The following is a 17,792-nucleotide window of genomic DNA, read 5'->3' as shown; positions in this document are numbered from 1 at the left end:
ACCTCTTTAGTTAGGTTTATTCCTAGGTATTTCTATTTTTGGTGCAATTGCAAAGGATTGATACCTTGATTTCTTTTTCTGCTGCTTCATTACTGATGTATAGAAGTGCAACAGACTTCTGCACACTGAAGAAATCAGTTGCATTTCTATACACTAATAACAAAGAAGAGAAGTTAAGAGAACAATCTCGTTTACAATTGCATCAAAAAGAATAAAATACCTAGGAATAGATTTAACCAAGGAGGTGAAAGACCTGTAGACTGAAAGCTATAATACAGTGATTAAGGAAACTAAAAATGACACAAATGAATGGAAAGATATCTGTGCTCATGAAGTAAAAGAATTAATATTGTTAAAATATGCATACTACCCAAAGCAATAAACAGATTTAATTCAATTTCTATGAAAATTCCAATGGCAATTTTTACAGAAATAGAAAAACAATCCTAAAATTTGTACAGAATCAAAAAAGACTCTTGAATAGCCAAAGTAATCTTGAGAAAGAAGAACAAAGCTGGAGGTCTCATGCTCCTTGATTTCAAGCTATACCACAAGGCTATAGTAATCAAAATGATATGGTACTTGCATGAAAACAGACATAGATCAACAGAATAGAAGAGAGAGCCCAGAAATAAACCCATACATATATGGTAAATTAATCTATGACAAGAGAAAAGAATACAGTGGGGAAAAGATAGTCTTTTCAACAAATGGTGTTGGGAAAACTGCACAGCTACATGCAAAAGAATGTAACTGGACCACTTTCTTACACCATGTACAAAAATAAATTCAAAATGGATTAAAGACTTACATGTAAGACCTAAAACCAAAGAAATAAAAGAAAACATTGGCAGAAAGCTCTTAGGTCAACTTTAACAATATCTTTTTGGACCAGCTTCCTCAGGTAAGGACAACAAAAACTAAAATAAACAAATGAGATTACATCAAACCAAAAAGCTTTGGTACAATGAAGGAAACCATAAACAAAGGCAACCTACTGAATGTGAGCAGATATTTGCAAATCATACATCTGCTAAGGGATTAATATCCAAATAAGGAACTTACACAATATCTAAAAAACAAACAACCTGATTGAAAAATGAGCAGAGAACTTGAATAGACATATTTTCAAAGAAGACATATAGGTGATCAACAGGCACAAGAAAAGATGCTCAATATCATTTACCATCAAGAAAATGCAAATCAAAATCAAGATATCACTTCACAACTGATATTCATTCATCAGATTGGCTTACACCAGATTGGTTATTATCAAAAAGATAAAAAATAACAAGTGTTGGTGAAGATGTGGAGAAAAGGGAATCTTCACCCACTATTGGTGGGAATGTAAATTGGTGCAGCACTATGGCAAACAGTATGGAGATTTCTCACAAAAATTAAAAACAGGGATGCCTGGGTGGCTCACCAGTTGAGCATCTGCCTTCAGCTCAGGGCGTGATCCCAGAGTCCCGGGATCAAGTCTTGCATTGGGCTCCCTGCATGGAGCCTGCTTCTCCCTCTGCCTATGTGTCTGCCTCTCTCTCTCTCTCTGTCTCTCGTGAATAAATAAATACAATCTTTTTAAAAAATTAAAAATAGAACTACCCTATGATTCAGCAATTCCACTTTTGAGTATTTATCCAAGAAAATGAAAACATCTATTTGAAGAGATAAATGCATCCCTATGTTCATTGTAGCATTATATACGATAGCCAAGACTTGAAAGCTAACTATGTGTCCATGGATAGATGAATGGATAAAGAAGATGTAGTACATATATTCAAAGAAATATTAATCAGGCATAAAAAAGGATGAAATCTTGCCATTTGTGACAGAATTGATGGACCTAGAGGATATTATACTAAGTGAAATAAACCAGGCAGAGAAAGACATACTGTATGATTTCACTTATATGTGGAATCTAAAAAAAAAACAAAACAAATCAACAAACAAAACAAAACAGAAGACTCAGAGATACAGAAAACAACTATCGGTTACAAGAGTGAGGAAGGGTTGGGAGGGGCAAAAAAGGTGAAGGGAATTAAGAGGTATAAACTTCCAGTCATAAAATAAATAAGTGATGCAGCTGTAATATGCAGCATAGGGAATACAGTCAATAATATTGTAATAATTTTGCATGGTGAAAGGTGGTAAGTAGACTTATCAGGGGGATCATTTCATAAAGTATAAAAATATCAAATCACTTTGATGTTCACCTGAAACTACTGGGATATTGTAAGTCAATTATACTTCAATAAAAAAAAATAGTACGGAGAATTCTCATATACCCTTTACCCAGGTTCCCTAATTATAAGATTTCATATAACATTACAATAACTACCAAGGAAATTAACATTGATACAATTCTATTAACTAAACCACAGACCTTATTCAAATTTCAACAGTTTTCAAACTAATTCCCTTTTTCAAACCCAGGATCCCATATTGTATTTAGTTACGTAGCCTTACTCTCCCCCAATCTTTGTCAGTTCTTCAGTCTTTTGTTCTTTCAGGATCTTGACACTTTCTTCTTCTTTTTTAAATTTAAATTCAATTAGCCAAAAAATAAAAAATAAACTCAATTAGCCAGCTTATAGTACATCATTAAGTCTACTGATCTTGACACTTTAAAAAGAACTAAGTTCCATAATTTTAAAATTTATTTAATAATGATTTTTCTTCTGTCACAGGATCCCACTCAAAATAATTACCCCTCATCATTAGGCTCCTTTAAACTTTATTAATTTTATTTATTTTTAATTTAAAAAAATTTTATTGGAGTTCAATTTGCCAACATATAGCATAAGACCCAGTGCTCATCCCGCCAAGTGCCCCCCTCAGTGCCCATCACCCAGTCACCCCAACCCCCCACCCACCTCCCCTTCCACTACCCCTTGTTCATTTCCCAGAGTTAGATGTCTCTCATGTTTTGTCATCCTCACTGATATTTTCACTCATTTTCTCTCCTTTCCCCTTTATTCCCTTTCACTAATTTTTATATTCCCCAAATGAATGAGACCATATAATGTTTGATAGTTTCTCAGACTTTCCTTGTTTTTGATGATCTTTACAGTTTTGAAGAATACTACTGGTTAAGCATTTTGTAGAATATCCTTTACTGGTGAGTGTCTGATATTTTTTCTCATGATGAGGGTGTACAGTTTTTCAGGAAAAAGATCACAGAGGTAAAGTGTTATTCTCATCACATTATATCAAGGGTACATGCTACTGACTTGTCACTGATGATGTTAATCTTGATCAACTGGCTGAAGTTGTGTTTGTCATGTTTCTCTAATGTTAAGTTATTCTCCCCCCTCCCAATATACTGTACTCCTTAGAAGGAATTACTATACTCAGCCTACACTTAAACAGTTGACAGTTATGTTTCATCTCTTTGAGGGAAGGGTATCTATATAAATGTCTTAGAATTCTTCTGTATGGGAAGAATTCTTCCCCTTCTACTTGCTGATTTAATTATTTCTTCATATCAGCATAGACTCACAGATATTTATATTATAACTTGGGTTATAATCCAATACTGTAATATTTATTTCATTGCTCATATTATTCCATCTTTAGCCATTAGGAGCTATTGCATTGGCTCCTCTGTCCCTGTGACATATCCCCAACTGTTTTTTTGTGTGGCATTTGTTTGGTTGGTTGGTTGGTTTAAGCACTTCTTCACTTTCTGGCACTACCAGATGCCCCAAACTTATCTTGTACATTCAGTGTCCCAGTCCTAAAAGCAGCCACTTCTTCCAAGAGTCCTGGTTCCTTTTATTAAAGAATGGTATGAGAAGCCAAAAACTAGGTGCTAGGTGTGCTCGTAGCTACTGGGTGTCATTTTTTCTCTAGGCCCTTCAGAGGACAGAGCTTGGAATAATGTCATCAACTAACTATAACTCAGGATTTAGTGATGACATGCATAATCCTCTATTTTACATATGACAAAATTTACAATTAGAAAGATAAGGGTACTTGCCCTAAGTCAAACAATTTATAATTAACAGTCTCTTTGTACCAAATCAATACCCATGTGGTGATATATGTATTAAGTGCTCAATCAATGCCTGCTAACTATGATGTTAATTGAGATACTAATTCTTCAAATAATTTAAGTTTACACTTTCGGAAAAGGAAATTTTCAGTGAATGTTTAGCCATAAGTGTCACTATAAACATTTATGTGTCCATAAATGTCAGGTTTAGACACCTACTTGGAGTCATAGTCATTCTTCACTTGGAGATTTCAAGATTGTGAGCAATTCCAGAGCAGGGGCTGCCTAACATAGCCCAGCAGGTACTAGGCCCTCATCAAGTTTTCAAGAAATGAATGAAGTATAAATATCATTTAAGGAAATGCTGGCTATATATTTAACCAGAGCCTTATTTATAAAATGAGATATAATTATCTGTCCTGTCTACTCTCACAGGGCAATTTTGAGATTACAAGATAAAATTCACGTGCAAATCCTAATTATGATAATATGTGAGGAAAATTCTGGACCCTTTAATTTGGTTCCTCTTCCTTTGGGTAGACAGAATATAAGAACTTACTACTGCTTCTAGGCCAGAATAAGATTATTTTAATATAAAATAAAGCAACCACAAAAGACTCCAAAAAGCCAAAAGAATCTTGAGAAAGATGAACAGAACTGGAGGTATTACATTTCTTGATTTCAAACTACTGTAATCAAAACAGTAAGTACCTACATAAAAACGTAGACACAGACCAAAGGAAGAGTAGAGAGCCCAGGAATAAACCCACCTATATATAGTCACCTAATCTTTGACAAGGGCACCAAAACCACAAAATTCTGGGAAAATCTCTTTAATAAGTAGTGCTGGGGAAACTGACTATCCACATACAAAAATGAAACTAAACCCTTACCTTATCACTCACAAAAACTAACTCAAAATAGATTAAAGATTTAACACCTGAAACTATAAAACTTCTCAAAAAAAAAAAACATAAAGGGCAGACTCCTTGGCATTGGTGTTGGTAATGATTTGGATTAGATACCAAAAGCAAAGGCAATGAGCTAAAATGAGCAAGTGGAACTACATCAAACTAAAAGCTTCTGCACAGCAATCAACAATATGAAAAAGTGACCTATTGAATGGGAGAAAACATTTATCTGATATATAACCATATATCTGATATATCTCACAAGGGACTAATATCCAAAATAAGGAATCAAACAATTCAATAGCAAGAAAACAAATAATTCAAATAGAAAATATGCAAAGGTCCTTAAGCATTCTGGTCATGAATTCCAACGTCAGAGTTGGAATAATTCCCCGTACCAACAAGCAATTTTTAGGATGCTAGTTGTATGTCTCACAATTCAACTCAATTCTGACATATATCTGGACATGGTGTCTGATCCCACAGCTTAAGGGCTCTTTCCTACAGAAGTGTCCCCAACCCCCATATGCACACATTCCAGACACCAATCTCAAGTCCAAGTTGTCACCTGGGTTTCTGACCAACAGGTTATAGATTGGAAGTTCCTAGACCTCCTCTTTAGGTTCCATTAATTTGCTAGAGTGGTTCACTGAACTCAGGAAACCCATTTATTCACTAGATTCCTGATTTACTATAAAAAGATATAACTCAGGAACAATAAAGAGATGCACAGGGCAGGTATGGGGAAAGGGCGTGAAGCTTCCATGCCCTTTCCTAGCTCACCACTTTCCCTTGAATCTCCACATGTTCAACCTGGAAAGTCTTCAAATCCTGTCTAGTTTTTATGAAGGCTTTATTACACAGGCATGATTGATTAAATCATTGGCCATTGGCAATTGATTCAACCTCCAGACCCTCTCTACTCCTGAAGGTCAGTGGGGTGGGACTGAAATTTCCAGCCCTCTAAACTACCCAAGTTGGTCCCTCCTTCTAAAAGTCACTTCGAAATAGATCTGCCCTACGACCCAGCAATTGCACTGCTGGGGACTTACCCCAAAGATACAGATGCAATGAAACACCGGGACACCTGCACCCTGATGTTTATAGCAGCAATGTCCACAATAGCCAAACTGTGGAAGGAGCCTCGGTGTCCATCGAAAGATGAATGGATAAAGAAGATGTGGTCTATGTATACAATGGAATATATATATATATAGATATAGATATATATATATGGATTATATATATATACGTAATGGAATATTACATATATATATAGATATATATATATATATCTATATATATATATACGTAATGGAATATTACTCAGTCATCAGAAGGGATGAATACTTACCATTTGCACCAATTACCATTATCAATGTAACTGGAGGGTATCATGCTGAGCAAAATAAGTCAGTCAGAGAAAGACAATTATCATATGGCTTCACTCATATGTACAATATAGGAAACAGCACAGAGTATCATAGGGAAGGAAAACTGAATGGGAAGAAATTAGAGAGGGAGAAACACCATGAGAGACTCTTAACTATAGGAAACAAACTGACAGTTGCTGAAGGGGCAGTGGGGGGCAGGGCATGGGGTAACTGGGTGATGGGCATTAAGGAAGGCATGTGATGTGATGAGCACTGGGTGTTAAACACAACTAATAAAGTGCTGAATGCTAAAAAAAAAAAGAAGAAGAAGAAGAAAAAAATAGTATTAAATTTTCATTTCTTATTGAGGTATAATTTTTTAAAAGATTTTATTTACTTGACAGAGAAAGAAAGCACAGGCAGGGAGAGGGATCAGGAGAGGGAGAAACAGGTTCCCCACCGGGCAGGAAGCCCAACTAGAGGTCCTGGGATCATGATCTGAGCTGAAGGCAAATGCTTAACCGACTGAGCCCCCCAGGCACCCCTCTGGTATAATTTTTTTTTACAATAAAACTCACCCTTTTAATTGTACAGTTCTGTAAATTTTGGCAGACACAGTTCTGTCGTTCCCCGCCCACCCAAATTCCCTCCTGCTCTTTGTAGTCAACCCCTGCGCTCCCATCCTCAACTTCTGAAAGGCATGGTTCTGTTTCTGATCCTCTGCTTTCTACAGAAAGTCATGTAAATAGAATCTGGCTTCTTTCACTCCCCATATACATCTGTAATTCATCCATGTGTGTATGGAGAGTTTAATCCTTTTTATTACTGAGTAGTTTTCCATTTACAACTATGCCACATTTTGTTCATCGATTCACCAGGTGAAGCACATTTGTGTTGTTTCCATTTGGGAATAAATATGAATAAAGCCACATATGTTTTATACAAATTAAGTTTTGTGTGCAGGTTTTTGTGTGAATCCACATATGTTTTATACAAATTAAGTTTTGTGTGCAGGTTTTTGTGTGAATCCATCTTTATTTCACCTGGATAAATACCTTATTTTTTTTTTAAGATTTTATTTATTTATCCATGAGAGACACAGGTGGAGGGAGAAGCAGGCTCCATGCAGGGAGCCCAATGTGGGACTCCATCACACCCTGGGCTAAAGGCAGCGCTAAACCGCTGAGCCACCCAGGCTGCCCCTGGATAAGTACCTTAGAGTGGGATTACTAAACTACATGTTAAGTGAACGTTTGACTTTATAAAAAAATATCAGGTTGCCTTTTGAAATGTAAATCACCAAGATGAGATATCCTACTCATCCCTGACCACAAATGGGAGGGGAAATGGGAATGTAAACCTCCAGATGCCTAATCTAACCCTGTCATCAAGTTCTGTAAAATCAGTATACTCTTCTCCCATTTCCACATCTTTAACTCTCAGAAGGACACCTTTAGCAGTGTACGTAAAAGCTTACTGTGCTATGATGCTTCCCACGCTCTCTGTTATTCCTCTGTTTATCAGGCAGAAGGGCTGATCTGAGAATGAGTGGCATGAGACACAGTAACATCAAGAGAACCCCCACAGGTTACTTTGTTACCTCCTTTTCCTTCCCTCTTAAAGGAAAGAGAAAATACTGGAGTGACAGCAAACAAACAAAACTTGGGACTGGAGAGAAGCAATTAATCCATCCTACAGTGTTAATTACTGTAGGATGTTAATTACTGTAGGATAACAGTGTTAATTACTGCCTGAATGTGCAATATGCATATAATTATGCATATTATACATAGTTGCATAATGCCTATCCATATATGCAATATAATATTAACTACTGACTGACTCATAAATGCTACTAGAGCAAAACAATGTCATGGGTAATCCCCCAAAGGAGATGACCCAAAAGTCATTTCTATTTAGACAAGAAGTTTCTTTTCTTAATAAGTTTTCCACTCGCCAATATAATATCTGGTTTGCTTCTGCTATGCTGATTTGACTACTGTAAGGACCTATTTATTATTTGGCATAGAGAAGCTACCCTGTGGTTAGAAACCTGAATAATACACAAGATTCAATGTATTACTCCCTTCAGAGGCCTTGCTGCAGAGTGCAGTGGAAAGAATGAACGGAAGTGGTAGAGAGGGGAACAGTAGGGACCAAAAAGGAGGTAACCAGGCAGTGGAGATTTTGGAGGGAGGAGCAAAAGGTCACAGTAAAAATGTTATCCGCAACATTCTTTTTTCTGCAAACTGTCTTTGGTTAAGAACCAGAGAATCTGGGATCCCTGGGTGGCACAGTGGTTTCGTGCCTGTCTTTGGCCCAGGGCGCGATCCTGGAGACCCGGGATCGAATCCCACGTCGGGCTCCCGGTGCATGGAGCCTGCTTCTCCCTCTGCCTGTGTCTCTGCCTCTCTCTCTCTGTGTCTCTATGAATAAATAAATAAAAATCTTAAAAAAAAAAAAAAAAGAACCAGAGAATCTCTGAGTTTACTAGGGCAGAGGAAAGACAAAAGGCAGAGAAGCGAATTTGTCAAACCTAAGTGTATGGTTTTTTTTTTTTATGAAAAATAAGCTTTTCAACAAAATAAAGCTGTTCATTCAAAAAGGGTGGCCTTGTACGACGTGGCATTCCCCCATCGCTGTTTGTTTAAGTGGTATTATCTTGTTAGAAATGTAGTAAACGGTATTATACCCTTCACTGTGCAAATATTTATTAAAAGCTTACTCCGGACAAGATGCATGCAGAACAGGAAGAGGAATCAAAACTAGACTTGCTCTCTGCCAGCCTTCAAAGCAGTGCTTGACACTTTAATATGTATACACATTCCCCTGAGGATCTTGTTAAAATGCAGATTCTGATCCTGTAGGATAGAGCCTCAGATTCTACACTTCTAGCCAGCTCCCAGGTGATGGCAAAGCTGCTGGTCTGTGTCACACACATTGAGTGATAACGGTTTCCGCTAGGGAATCGGAAAAGCACATAATTATAACACAAAGAATGAATTAGTAAATACCATACACGTTCCATTAATCATCAGCAAAAACCTAGATCCGTTCCAACCCGAGGACAATCTCTGTCCTTTTCTGCTCTCACTGTTCCTTCTCTTCTTGTTGGTCTTCCTCAAATGGCATTTCTTTTGGGGTTGCTCGTTGCATTCGCGGTTTCTTAGCTCAGAATAGCTTTCTCCTCCTCTTCAGACCAGTTTCACGCATCTGTCAAGGTTTCTCGCCTAATTACTCCTTCCTCACTGGGGCCCCAGTCGAGGCTGCTCCCCACCGCAGCCAGCTGGAAGGTACCTCAAGCAGTCGCCACTACTTCCTTCTGATTCCAGGAGGAAATTCTGTTTCTAAATCCCTGGAGGAACCCACCTGTCCGGGTTGCCCAGAGAACGTTCTGTTTAACCTGAAGCCCGGTGAGGCGGGCGGCAAGGAGGCAGCGCCGCTTCTCCGGGTACGGAGCGCCTGAGGCCGGAAGGCGGCCCTGCGGTCCCTGGAGCCCGTCTGCTCCGGAAGGCCGGCCCGCGGCTGACCGCGCCAGGGATTCTGGGTCGGGTGGGCGGAGCCCGCGCCCCGCCCCGCCCCGCCCAGCCCGAGGCCAACGCGGAGCGGGCGCCCCCGCCTGGCGCGAGAGGCTGCCCACCACCGAGGCGGCGGCGGCGGCGGCTAGAGAGGCCGCGAGCTCGGGAGCCGTCGCCGCGCGGCCGTAGGGAACGCGCGCGGGGCGGGCCTGGCGCCCCTGGCCTCGTAGCCATTTTAGGAGGAAACCCGGATCTCCAGCCCGGGGCGCGGCTTCAATTTCAATAACTTTATTGGTGGACGTAACCGCAGAACAGCCATCTCGCGAGTGGCTAGGGGAGGAGGAAGAGCATCGCGGGAGGTGACTGGGGTGGGGGCGCCCCCGGGCAGTGAACGCGGGGATGCGGGGAGTTCCCCGAAGCGGGTTTCCCCAGCGGCGGGCGTCGAGAGGCGGGTGGCAGGTGGCGGGTGGGGGGTGGGGGGCCGCGGGCGCTGCCGGAGGCCGAGGAAGGAGGGGACCCCGGGCACGGCTTCCCTGGGGCGGGGATTCCCTGGCCCGGGTCCCCAGGCGCAGGGGCGGAGCGGGGGGCGCCCCTGACGCGGCCGCCGGGTGTTAAAGCCCCGCGTGGTTCGCCCCGGCAGGTGGCCCCCGACTCGAGCTACAGCCATGGGAAACACCACCAGCGACCGGGTGGCTGGCGAGCGCCACGGCGCCAAGGCTTCTCGCGCCGAGGGCGCCGGCGGCCACGCGCCGGGCAAGGAGCACAAGATCATGGTGGGGAGTACGGACGACCCCAGCGTCTTCAGCCTGCCGGACCCCAAGGTGAGCCTCCCCGCGCGCGCCCCGGCGGCCCAGCCCCCCTCCCCTTCCGGGCTCCTCCCCATCCCACCGACCTACGTTACGGTTTTCTGAATTAAAGGGATGGGGCTGGGGGGTGGGGGGGGGGGGACGGAGATGTTGGAGGGTAACTGACGCCTGCGGCGCTGCCTCGAAATACTATAGAGGCGGGGTTTCTGTCGTTCGCCTGACCTGCTGGCCATATTTTTACGATGGGGACTGTAGAGTCGTCCCCCACCCACCCCACAACGCCACACACACACACACACCCATCCCTGGTTTTCCGAACAGGCAGGAGCCCTCTTGGAGAGTAGTGATGAGTTTATGGGTTGTAAACCCTATAGACCCTGGTAGAAAACTTAAAAGACGGTAGGTTGCCTGAGTGGCTGATCATCTGAGACAGTTTCTCAGGTTTACCCTGAGGTAGGCAAACGAATTTCTTTTTTTCTGATAACCTGTAGGTATCAGTATCATTTTTGCTCCTCTAAGAACCCAGCACTTCGGATCCTCTTCCCCTTTGGCAGGATTGTGAGCAGCAGCCACTTGCCTATTTGATACTTTCTCCTCGTCTTGGAGATCAGTACAGGACTTCCTTTGGCTGACTGTTCAGTTGTTCATTTCATCCTTTATATTGCGGTTGGCTGAGGTGCTTCCTTCTTCACACCCAGCTACTGGTCTACTGGGAGAGCAAACGATCCAGGATTTCTCCTCTTCCAGTAGGAATTCGTGATGTTACCATCGCTGAAAACGGACAACCCGCAGCTGCCGGGCAGGCAGACCTTGCTCTCAAATCCAAGGACTTCCAGAAAAGCGGCAACTTGTGCCCACCCGTAGATTAGATGGAGTTGACTGCAATGGGATTACCATCCGAATATTTCTAGTCCCATTTAGAGCTGTCAGCATGAAATAACAATAATCCCTCCAGGCAGTCCGAGTGGGAGGAAGTAGAAAAAATGGAGGGATTGAGGAGATTCAGGTGTGTTTGATGTTTTTTTTTTTTTTTATCACTTCAAACCTTTCACCAAATTGGGGTTTTAGGGAGTAAAGAAATGATTTGCCCCATTGGTAGCACATGAAATTTGGATTCTGTTTATTTTCTTGAATCCCAGTTGAAAACATAACTACAGAAAAAGAAGTGAAGGTGGTTAAAAGCACCATCTTGGGGTTTCGTCTCCATTCCTTTCTTCCTTCTCCCACTTTAGAACTTCTTTCTCAGCATTTGGGCCATCTAGCCAGTCATTTTGAATTTCCTTAGAAGCTTTCTCAAGGTGATCCACCTCCTAATTTTACCCTTTTCCTATGTCAATGACTCAGGATTTAAGTACAGTGTATTTGTCAAACTCTGACTGCAATAATTGGTGTGCTGAATAAAAGCCAGGTTGCTCCATCTGAAATGGAGCCTATTTTGGTTCCTTCCTTCCCTAACCCCAGTCTTGCCATTTGTGAGTAAGAAAATTGGTTCAGATAATTCCTAAGGTCTCTTATACATGTAAAATTTTATAGTTCTCAATCTAGTCTCTTTACTTCTTCCTTCATTGTTTTACTTAAATATTTTCAAACTGTAGTTCTCATTGTTTTGCCTCTTTTCATAATGATTTTGCTGACAATTTAACTTGGAGTAAATGGTCTTTCTGCTAGTCAGCTGCACTCAGGCCTGCCACGGAAATGTGTCATATGTGGAAGGGCTTTCTTCCAAAGCCGGGCATGTTAATAGTTTGTAGCTTTCAAATTCGAAATTGAAAATACTAAATCATCAAAGTGACTCATAGAAACAGTGGCAGTGGGGTCAACATTGCTTCAAATGCCAGTCCTCTTCAGTGGACTAGGTCAGTGGTTCTCAACCCTGTTTGCACATTAGAATCACCTAAAATTTGTTTAAACACTGTATGGAAAATTAGAGACATTTTCCATGTTTCAAAGTAGTTAGAGTAGTATAGTAAACTCCTATATACCCATCACCCAGTTTAAACAATGATTAAATTTGAACAAATTTATGTCATGCCTATGCCAGTCCACTTCCCCCTACCAAATATTTTGAAACAAATTCCAGACATCCTATCAAATATTATTTTATCTGTAAATATTTTAGGATGTATCTGTAAAGTTGAGGTTTTTTCCTTTGTTTAACATAATCACAGTAATAATATTCTCTGTGAAGCTTTTTAAAAACAGGTTCCTAGGTCCCATATGTAAACCAGAATCTGAGTTATTCTTAGGCATATGTAAAAATTTTTGTAATTCTAATGCAGCCAGTCAGACAAAGGTGCATTCCTTTAGGAATATGGAGATCAAGGTTTTCACTTAAGTCACTTCCTTACATAAGGTGAGAAAGTCCCTTCAATTCTCTGTTTACTTCAGTTTATGCTGTTACTGGTGTCTCATTAGTATAGTTTTGAGGAATATTGAGAGACAATATGGAAAGTAGACTACCTTAGCCATTTTGAAAGTAAAGCCCATGTGAATAAGTTAATCCTTTTTTTTAACCCACATTATTTTATTTGGTGACATTTTGACTTGATACAGTACAGTCCTATTTACCGAAGTCATTTAAACCATTCTGAAGTGGGGATCAGTAGACTTTTTCTATAAGGGACCAGACAGTAAATATTTTAGACCTTGTGGGCCATACAGTGTCTATCACAACAGTTTGGCTACTATAGCATGAAAATAGCTGTAGATAAATATGTAAATGAGTGAGTGTGGCAATTTTCCAAGAAAAGTTTATGTATAAAAGCATCTGGCTCACTGACCATCTTCTGCCAACTTTTGTTCTAAAGGATGGTAATGAAAATAAACTAAATAAGGAGTTCATTTGTTTTTTCTTTTTAGAATCCTTACAGACCTCATTTGCTATTGAAACGGCTTTTGTTAAAGGAAGCTTCCTTAAACAAAAGCCATGTTTTTGATCTGATGTTTCTTGAGGGTCCAGAGTTTTCATCCTCACTCCTGAAATAATTAGTATATACCTGGCAGGAGTGAGCAAGATTTATAACCACTTCTCAAAATTTAAGAAACCAATGATACATGATTTTTTTATGCTTTTATTTTTTTTTTTTAATTTTTTATTTATTTATGATAGTCACAGAGAGAGAGAGAGAGAGAGGCGCAGAGACACAGGCAGAGGGAGAAGCAGGCTCCATGCACCGGGAGCCCGACGTGGGATTCGATCCCGGGTCTCCAGGATCGAGCCCTGGGCCAAAGGCAGGCGCCAAACCGCTGCGCCACCCAGGGATCCCTTTTTATGCTTTTAATGTCCTTTTGTAACCTATTAGCTAAAATGAAGTTTATTAATTATTTACGAATTACAGTATCTCTAACTTGCCGATAATTGAGAGCTGATCATACTTACGTATGAAAAATACATGGCCGAGTTCATTGCTTTTTATGGAAACATACTTTTTTTCTTATTTTTTTCTCTTAAGAGGTACTCAGAAGTATATCATAATTGCCTGCCTGTGGGTTGATCTGGTAACTGGGAGTAAGCACACCCCCTCCCCCAACTTGTTTTAAAGGGAGATCCGAAGGCTCTGAAAGGGTGAGTGATACATGCAGACTCTAAAGTTAGGTTGTGATTTGGTCAACCCCTGAGCATAAGCTGTTTGACCATTTGGGTCCTAGATGACTTATTTTTCTATAGTTTGTTCAAAATCTGATTCAGCTGCTAATTTCAAGGATTATTGATTCTTACCAGAAACATAGCACCCCTCTCTGCCCTAGGGAGGAGAGTGACCTTTTAAGAATTCCTGGGTCACAATTTAGGGATGACCTAATCCTTCTTACAGCTCCCTGGGGACAAAGAGTTTGTATCATGGCAACAGGATTTGGAGGACTCCGTAAAGCCCACACAGCAGGCTCGGCCCACTGTTATCCGATGGTCTGAAGGAGGCAAAGAGGTCTTCATCTCTGGGTCCTTCAACAATTGGAGCACCAAGATTCCACTGATTAAGAGGTGAAGACAAGTGTTCTTGGTTGAGTCTACAGGGTCCAGGAGTAGGGACCTGATTTCCCTTCTCAGGAGAGAGACCTGGCTGGACTACTCCTCTTCACCAGCTAGGGACTCTCTCTAGAATATTTTCTGTGACCAATAACTACATCTGTGACCTTTATTTTTTTTTTTTAAATCTCAGTGAGTCAGAGATGTTTTACTGATTGGAATATCATTACCTCAGGGGAACTTATTCACTTTGTGGGTACATTCTTTAGGACTGTGTTAACACAAGTCCTGTCTATGCTTGTGGGAAGTCATCTGTAACTGGCTGAGTCCACTTGCTGTGACTTCTGCACTAAAACAAAACACATGATGTTCTAGGTAATAATGTGAATTGTTGCTTGTAGAGCAATAATGAATTACTTGTTAATCAGAATGGCTCTTCATTTATATATAGGTCATTTTTTCAGAAAAGGCTCACCAAAATTTGGAAGGGGTATCTTGAGGCACTTCTGTATTCTGAAGCTACCTGCTATCTTATTTACACTTGTGAGGGATCTGTTCCTAAAGCAAATTAGTTGCACTAAGGTGAACCATTTTGGGGGATTAACATCTATTATTCTTTTCCAGATATTAATTAAGAACTAAAGTTATTGGGATGGGCTGGCAAATATATGCTCAAGGTGATACAGATAAGGAGAATGAGTCTATAAATTATTTTTATTCCATGGGTAACAATCGCTTAGGATTGTGGGAGATCATTGGTATGAAGTTGTGAATGTCTCATGGTTTTTATATTTGCATTCTGTTTTCTAACAGGAACTTGGCCTGTTAACTTTGTGTTTTCTTCTGTAGCCATAATGACTTTGTTGCCATCTTAGACCTCCCTGAGGGAGAGCACCAGTACAAGTTTTTCGTGGATGGACAGTGGGTTCATGATCCGTCAGAGGTAAGGTCTTGATCTCCAAGGGTAGCCATTATCTTAACTATGTTCTTTTGGCTGTTACTCCCTTTGGTATCAAACATCATTCCTGTCAGGATTGATGGGCTCCTACACTGGAGGATTTCTCTCTTGATTAAAGATGGAGGTGCTAAGTATGATCATTTTTTAAAATAGGAGAGTTAGATGGAAGCGATGAATTAAAACAGGGTTTATGAATGTTTTCCATTCGTTGTTTCAGCCTGTGGTTACCAGTCAGCTTGGCACAATTAACAATTTGATCCATGTCAAGAAATCTGACTTTGAGGTGTTTGATGCTTTAAAACTAGATTCAATGGAAAGCTCGGAGACATCTTGTCGAGGTAATTTTGTAGTATTTGCTCTTTCTTAATGTGTTTTTCTTACAATGCAAGTTTTTTCCTAAGAGTGGTTTTTGTCTTCATTTTCTCCTCAAGAATCTTCTGAATCATATATGCGTTATATGTACATATATGTATATTTTTCCTCTAAACATTTAGATCTCCTTCTCTGAGAGAAAAGAAATCTCAGTGTATTTGATTGAAAAGCTTTTTAAAAAGATTTCATTTATTTGAGACAGTGAGAGAGAGCATGAGCTGAGGGAGATGGAGAAGGAGAGGCAGACTCCCGGCTGAGTAGGGATCCCTATGCAGGTCTCTCTCCCAGGACCCTGGGATAATGACCTGAGCCAAAGGGTAACTGAGCCACCTAGGTGCCCCATGATTTCAAACTTTTTAACTAGGATCTACAGCAAGACATTTGTTTTACATTATAACTCAATTCTCTCTCTCTCTCTCCCCCCCATCCATCCCCCCACGCCTGTAACACAAGTCTCAGCAGAATGTGTGTCTTTGTTACATGTGATACCCCCTTTTTTTTTAAGGGATTTTCTTTAGTTTTTCTTAAAAAAAAAAAAAAGATTTTATTTATTCATGAGAGACACACAGAGAGAGAGAGAGAGAGGCAGAGAGGCAGAGACACAGGCAGAGGGAGAAGCAGGCTCCATGCAGGGAGCCCGACGTGGGAATCTATCCCAGGTCTCCAGGATCAGGCCCTGGGCTGAATGTGGCACTAAACCGCTGAGCCACCCGGGGTTGCCCCATGTGATACAGTTTATTTTCTATTTTTTCCTTTCTTTCATGAGCTACCAAAGTGCTTTATAGTTTAAAAATCTACTTCTGGTAATATTTCAAGTTTTCATTGACCTTTTGACAATTTACCCAACCCAGGCTAGTTTTGTTTAGTTTGCCTTGTTTAGCTGCATTAGTTTAATCCTGCCAGTTTGATAGGTTGGCTGGCAGTATATTTTTATTTAGTCCTCTAACTATGGCAGCCTTTGGGGAGAAAGGGTTACAAAAACCCCACAACTCTGTGGTGTATATGTTAACTGAAGTTTTGTAAGTTTTGGTTAAAAAAAATGTTCTTGGTAGAGGAAAAGACCTGTATCCTTTGGTTTCTCCCAATGTTACTTTTCCATGGCTTTCATCACATTTGCTCCAGCATCAGAAGAGTGATTTGCTAACCACATCCACAGTTACCATCTCAGTATGCGACATTAAAGGCTATAACTATCTAAAGAACTGGGCACCTTATTTCCAGTGAGCACACTTTGCCTTTGTGTGTTCAAAGCCTGCTACTCACTAACTTTGAAGTCATAGACTGGTCTTCAACCTTTCTGGTTCTCAGTTCCGTATCACTAAAATCAGAGGCTTAGAATCACAGTGATTCTCAGCTGAGGAGACACAAGCTTCAGTGGAGCATATTAGAATCTCAGGGCACAAGGGTGGTTTATGCAGCTTCTAAAAGACCAGCAGTATAGTAATTGTTTGTTTATGAAAATCATGCAAATATTTTCATCATATAAGCTCAGAAAATAAAGGTGAACATTCTTCTTGACTGGTGGGGCAGTGGTTAACAAGGGTTTAATTATACTGAATTAAATGATGAGACCACTTGCAGCTCTACGTTTTTGCATTATATGATTCTGGCGAAGCAACTGGTGAACAAGAGATATAGAATCAAAATTATATAGAAAGAGAACTAGCATACTTTTAATATTTCTCTCTTCTCTCTTTCACCCAATTTCCTGATTTACTTTGTATCTGTATGGATTTAACTATTTTGGACTTTTCATATAAATAGTATCACACAATATGTGGTCTTTGGTGTTTGGCTTCTTTCACTTAGCATGTTTTCAGAGTTCATCCATGTTGTAATGTGTATTAGTACTTCACTCCTTTTTATGGCTGAATAAAATTCCACTGAATGGAT

General features: G+C 40.4%; 1 protein-coding gene and 1 long non-coding RNA gene across 14 annotated transcripts in view; one reads left to right on the top strand and one right to left on the bottom strand.

Moving 5' to 3' along the window:
• Nucleotides 1-2,045: 2,045 nt before the first annotated feature.
• LOC112664083 (uncharacterized) lies at nucleotides 2,046-9,924 on the bottom strand. 2 transcript variants are annotated; one of them, XR_004805974.2, is made up of 3 exons: nucleotides 9,651-9,916; nucleotides 9,007-9,241; nucleotides 2,046-2,533 (listed from the first exon to the last, which is right to left on the bottom strand). It is a non-coding gene; the product is annotated as an uncharacterized LOC112664083 (long non-coding RNA). The 2 variants fall into 2 exon arrangements; XR_004805973.2 differs by lacking the exon at nucleotides 2,046-2,533 and having other exon boundaries at nucleotides 8,976-9,241; nucleotides 9,651-9,924.
• Nucleotides 9,925-9,977: 53 nt separating this feature from the next.
• Nucleotides 9,978-17,792, top strand: part of PRKAB2 (protein kinase AMP-activated non-catalytic subunit beta 2) — a 29,492-nt gene continuing 21,677 nt past the window's right edge. For 5 of the 12 annotated variants that reach the window (XR_007402849.1, XR_007402848.1, XM_049095313.1 and 2 more), the window contains exons 1-5: nucleotides 9,978-10,158; nucleotides 10,440-10,620; nucleotides 14,418-14,584; nucleotides 15,419-15,512; nucleotides 15,745-15,865. Coding sequence is in view for 7 of the 12 variants with exons in the window: in XM_049095313.1 (XP_048951270.1) it covers nucleotides 10,465-10,620; nucleotides 14,418-14,584; nucleotides 15,419-15,512; nucleotides 15,745-15,865 (538 nt within the window). In the remaining 5 variants the exon portion in view is untranslated. The other 7 variants (XR_007402846.1, XR_007402845.1, XR_007402847.1 and 4 more) reach the window with 3 other exon arrangements.

This window comes from Canis lupus, chromosome 17, assembly GCF_003254725.2.
Source record: "Canis lupus dingo isolate Sandy chromosome 17, ASM325472v2, whole genome shotgun sequence".
Classification (NCBI taxonomy): Eukaryota; Metazoa; Chordata; class Mammalia; order Carnivora; family Canidae; genus Canis; species Canis lupus.
The sequence above is the reverse complement of the archived record's forward strand: the minus strand, read 5'-3'. Positions and strand labels throughout refer to the sequence as shown.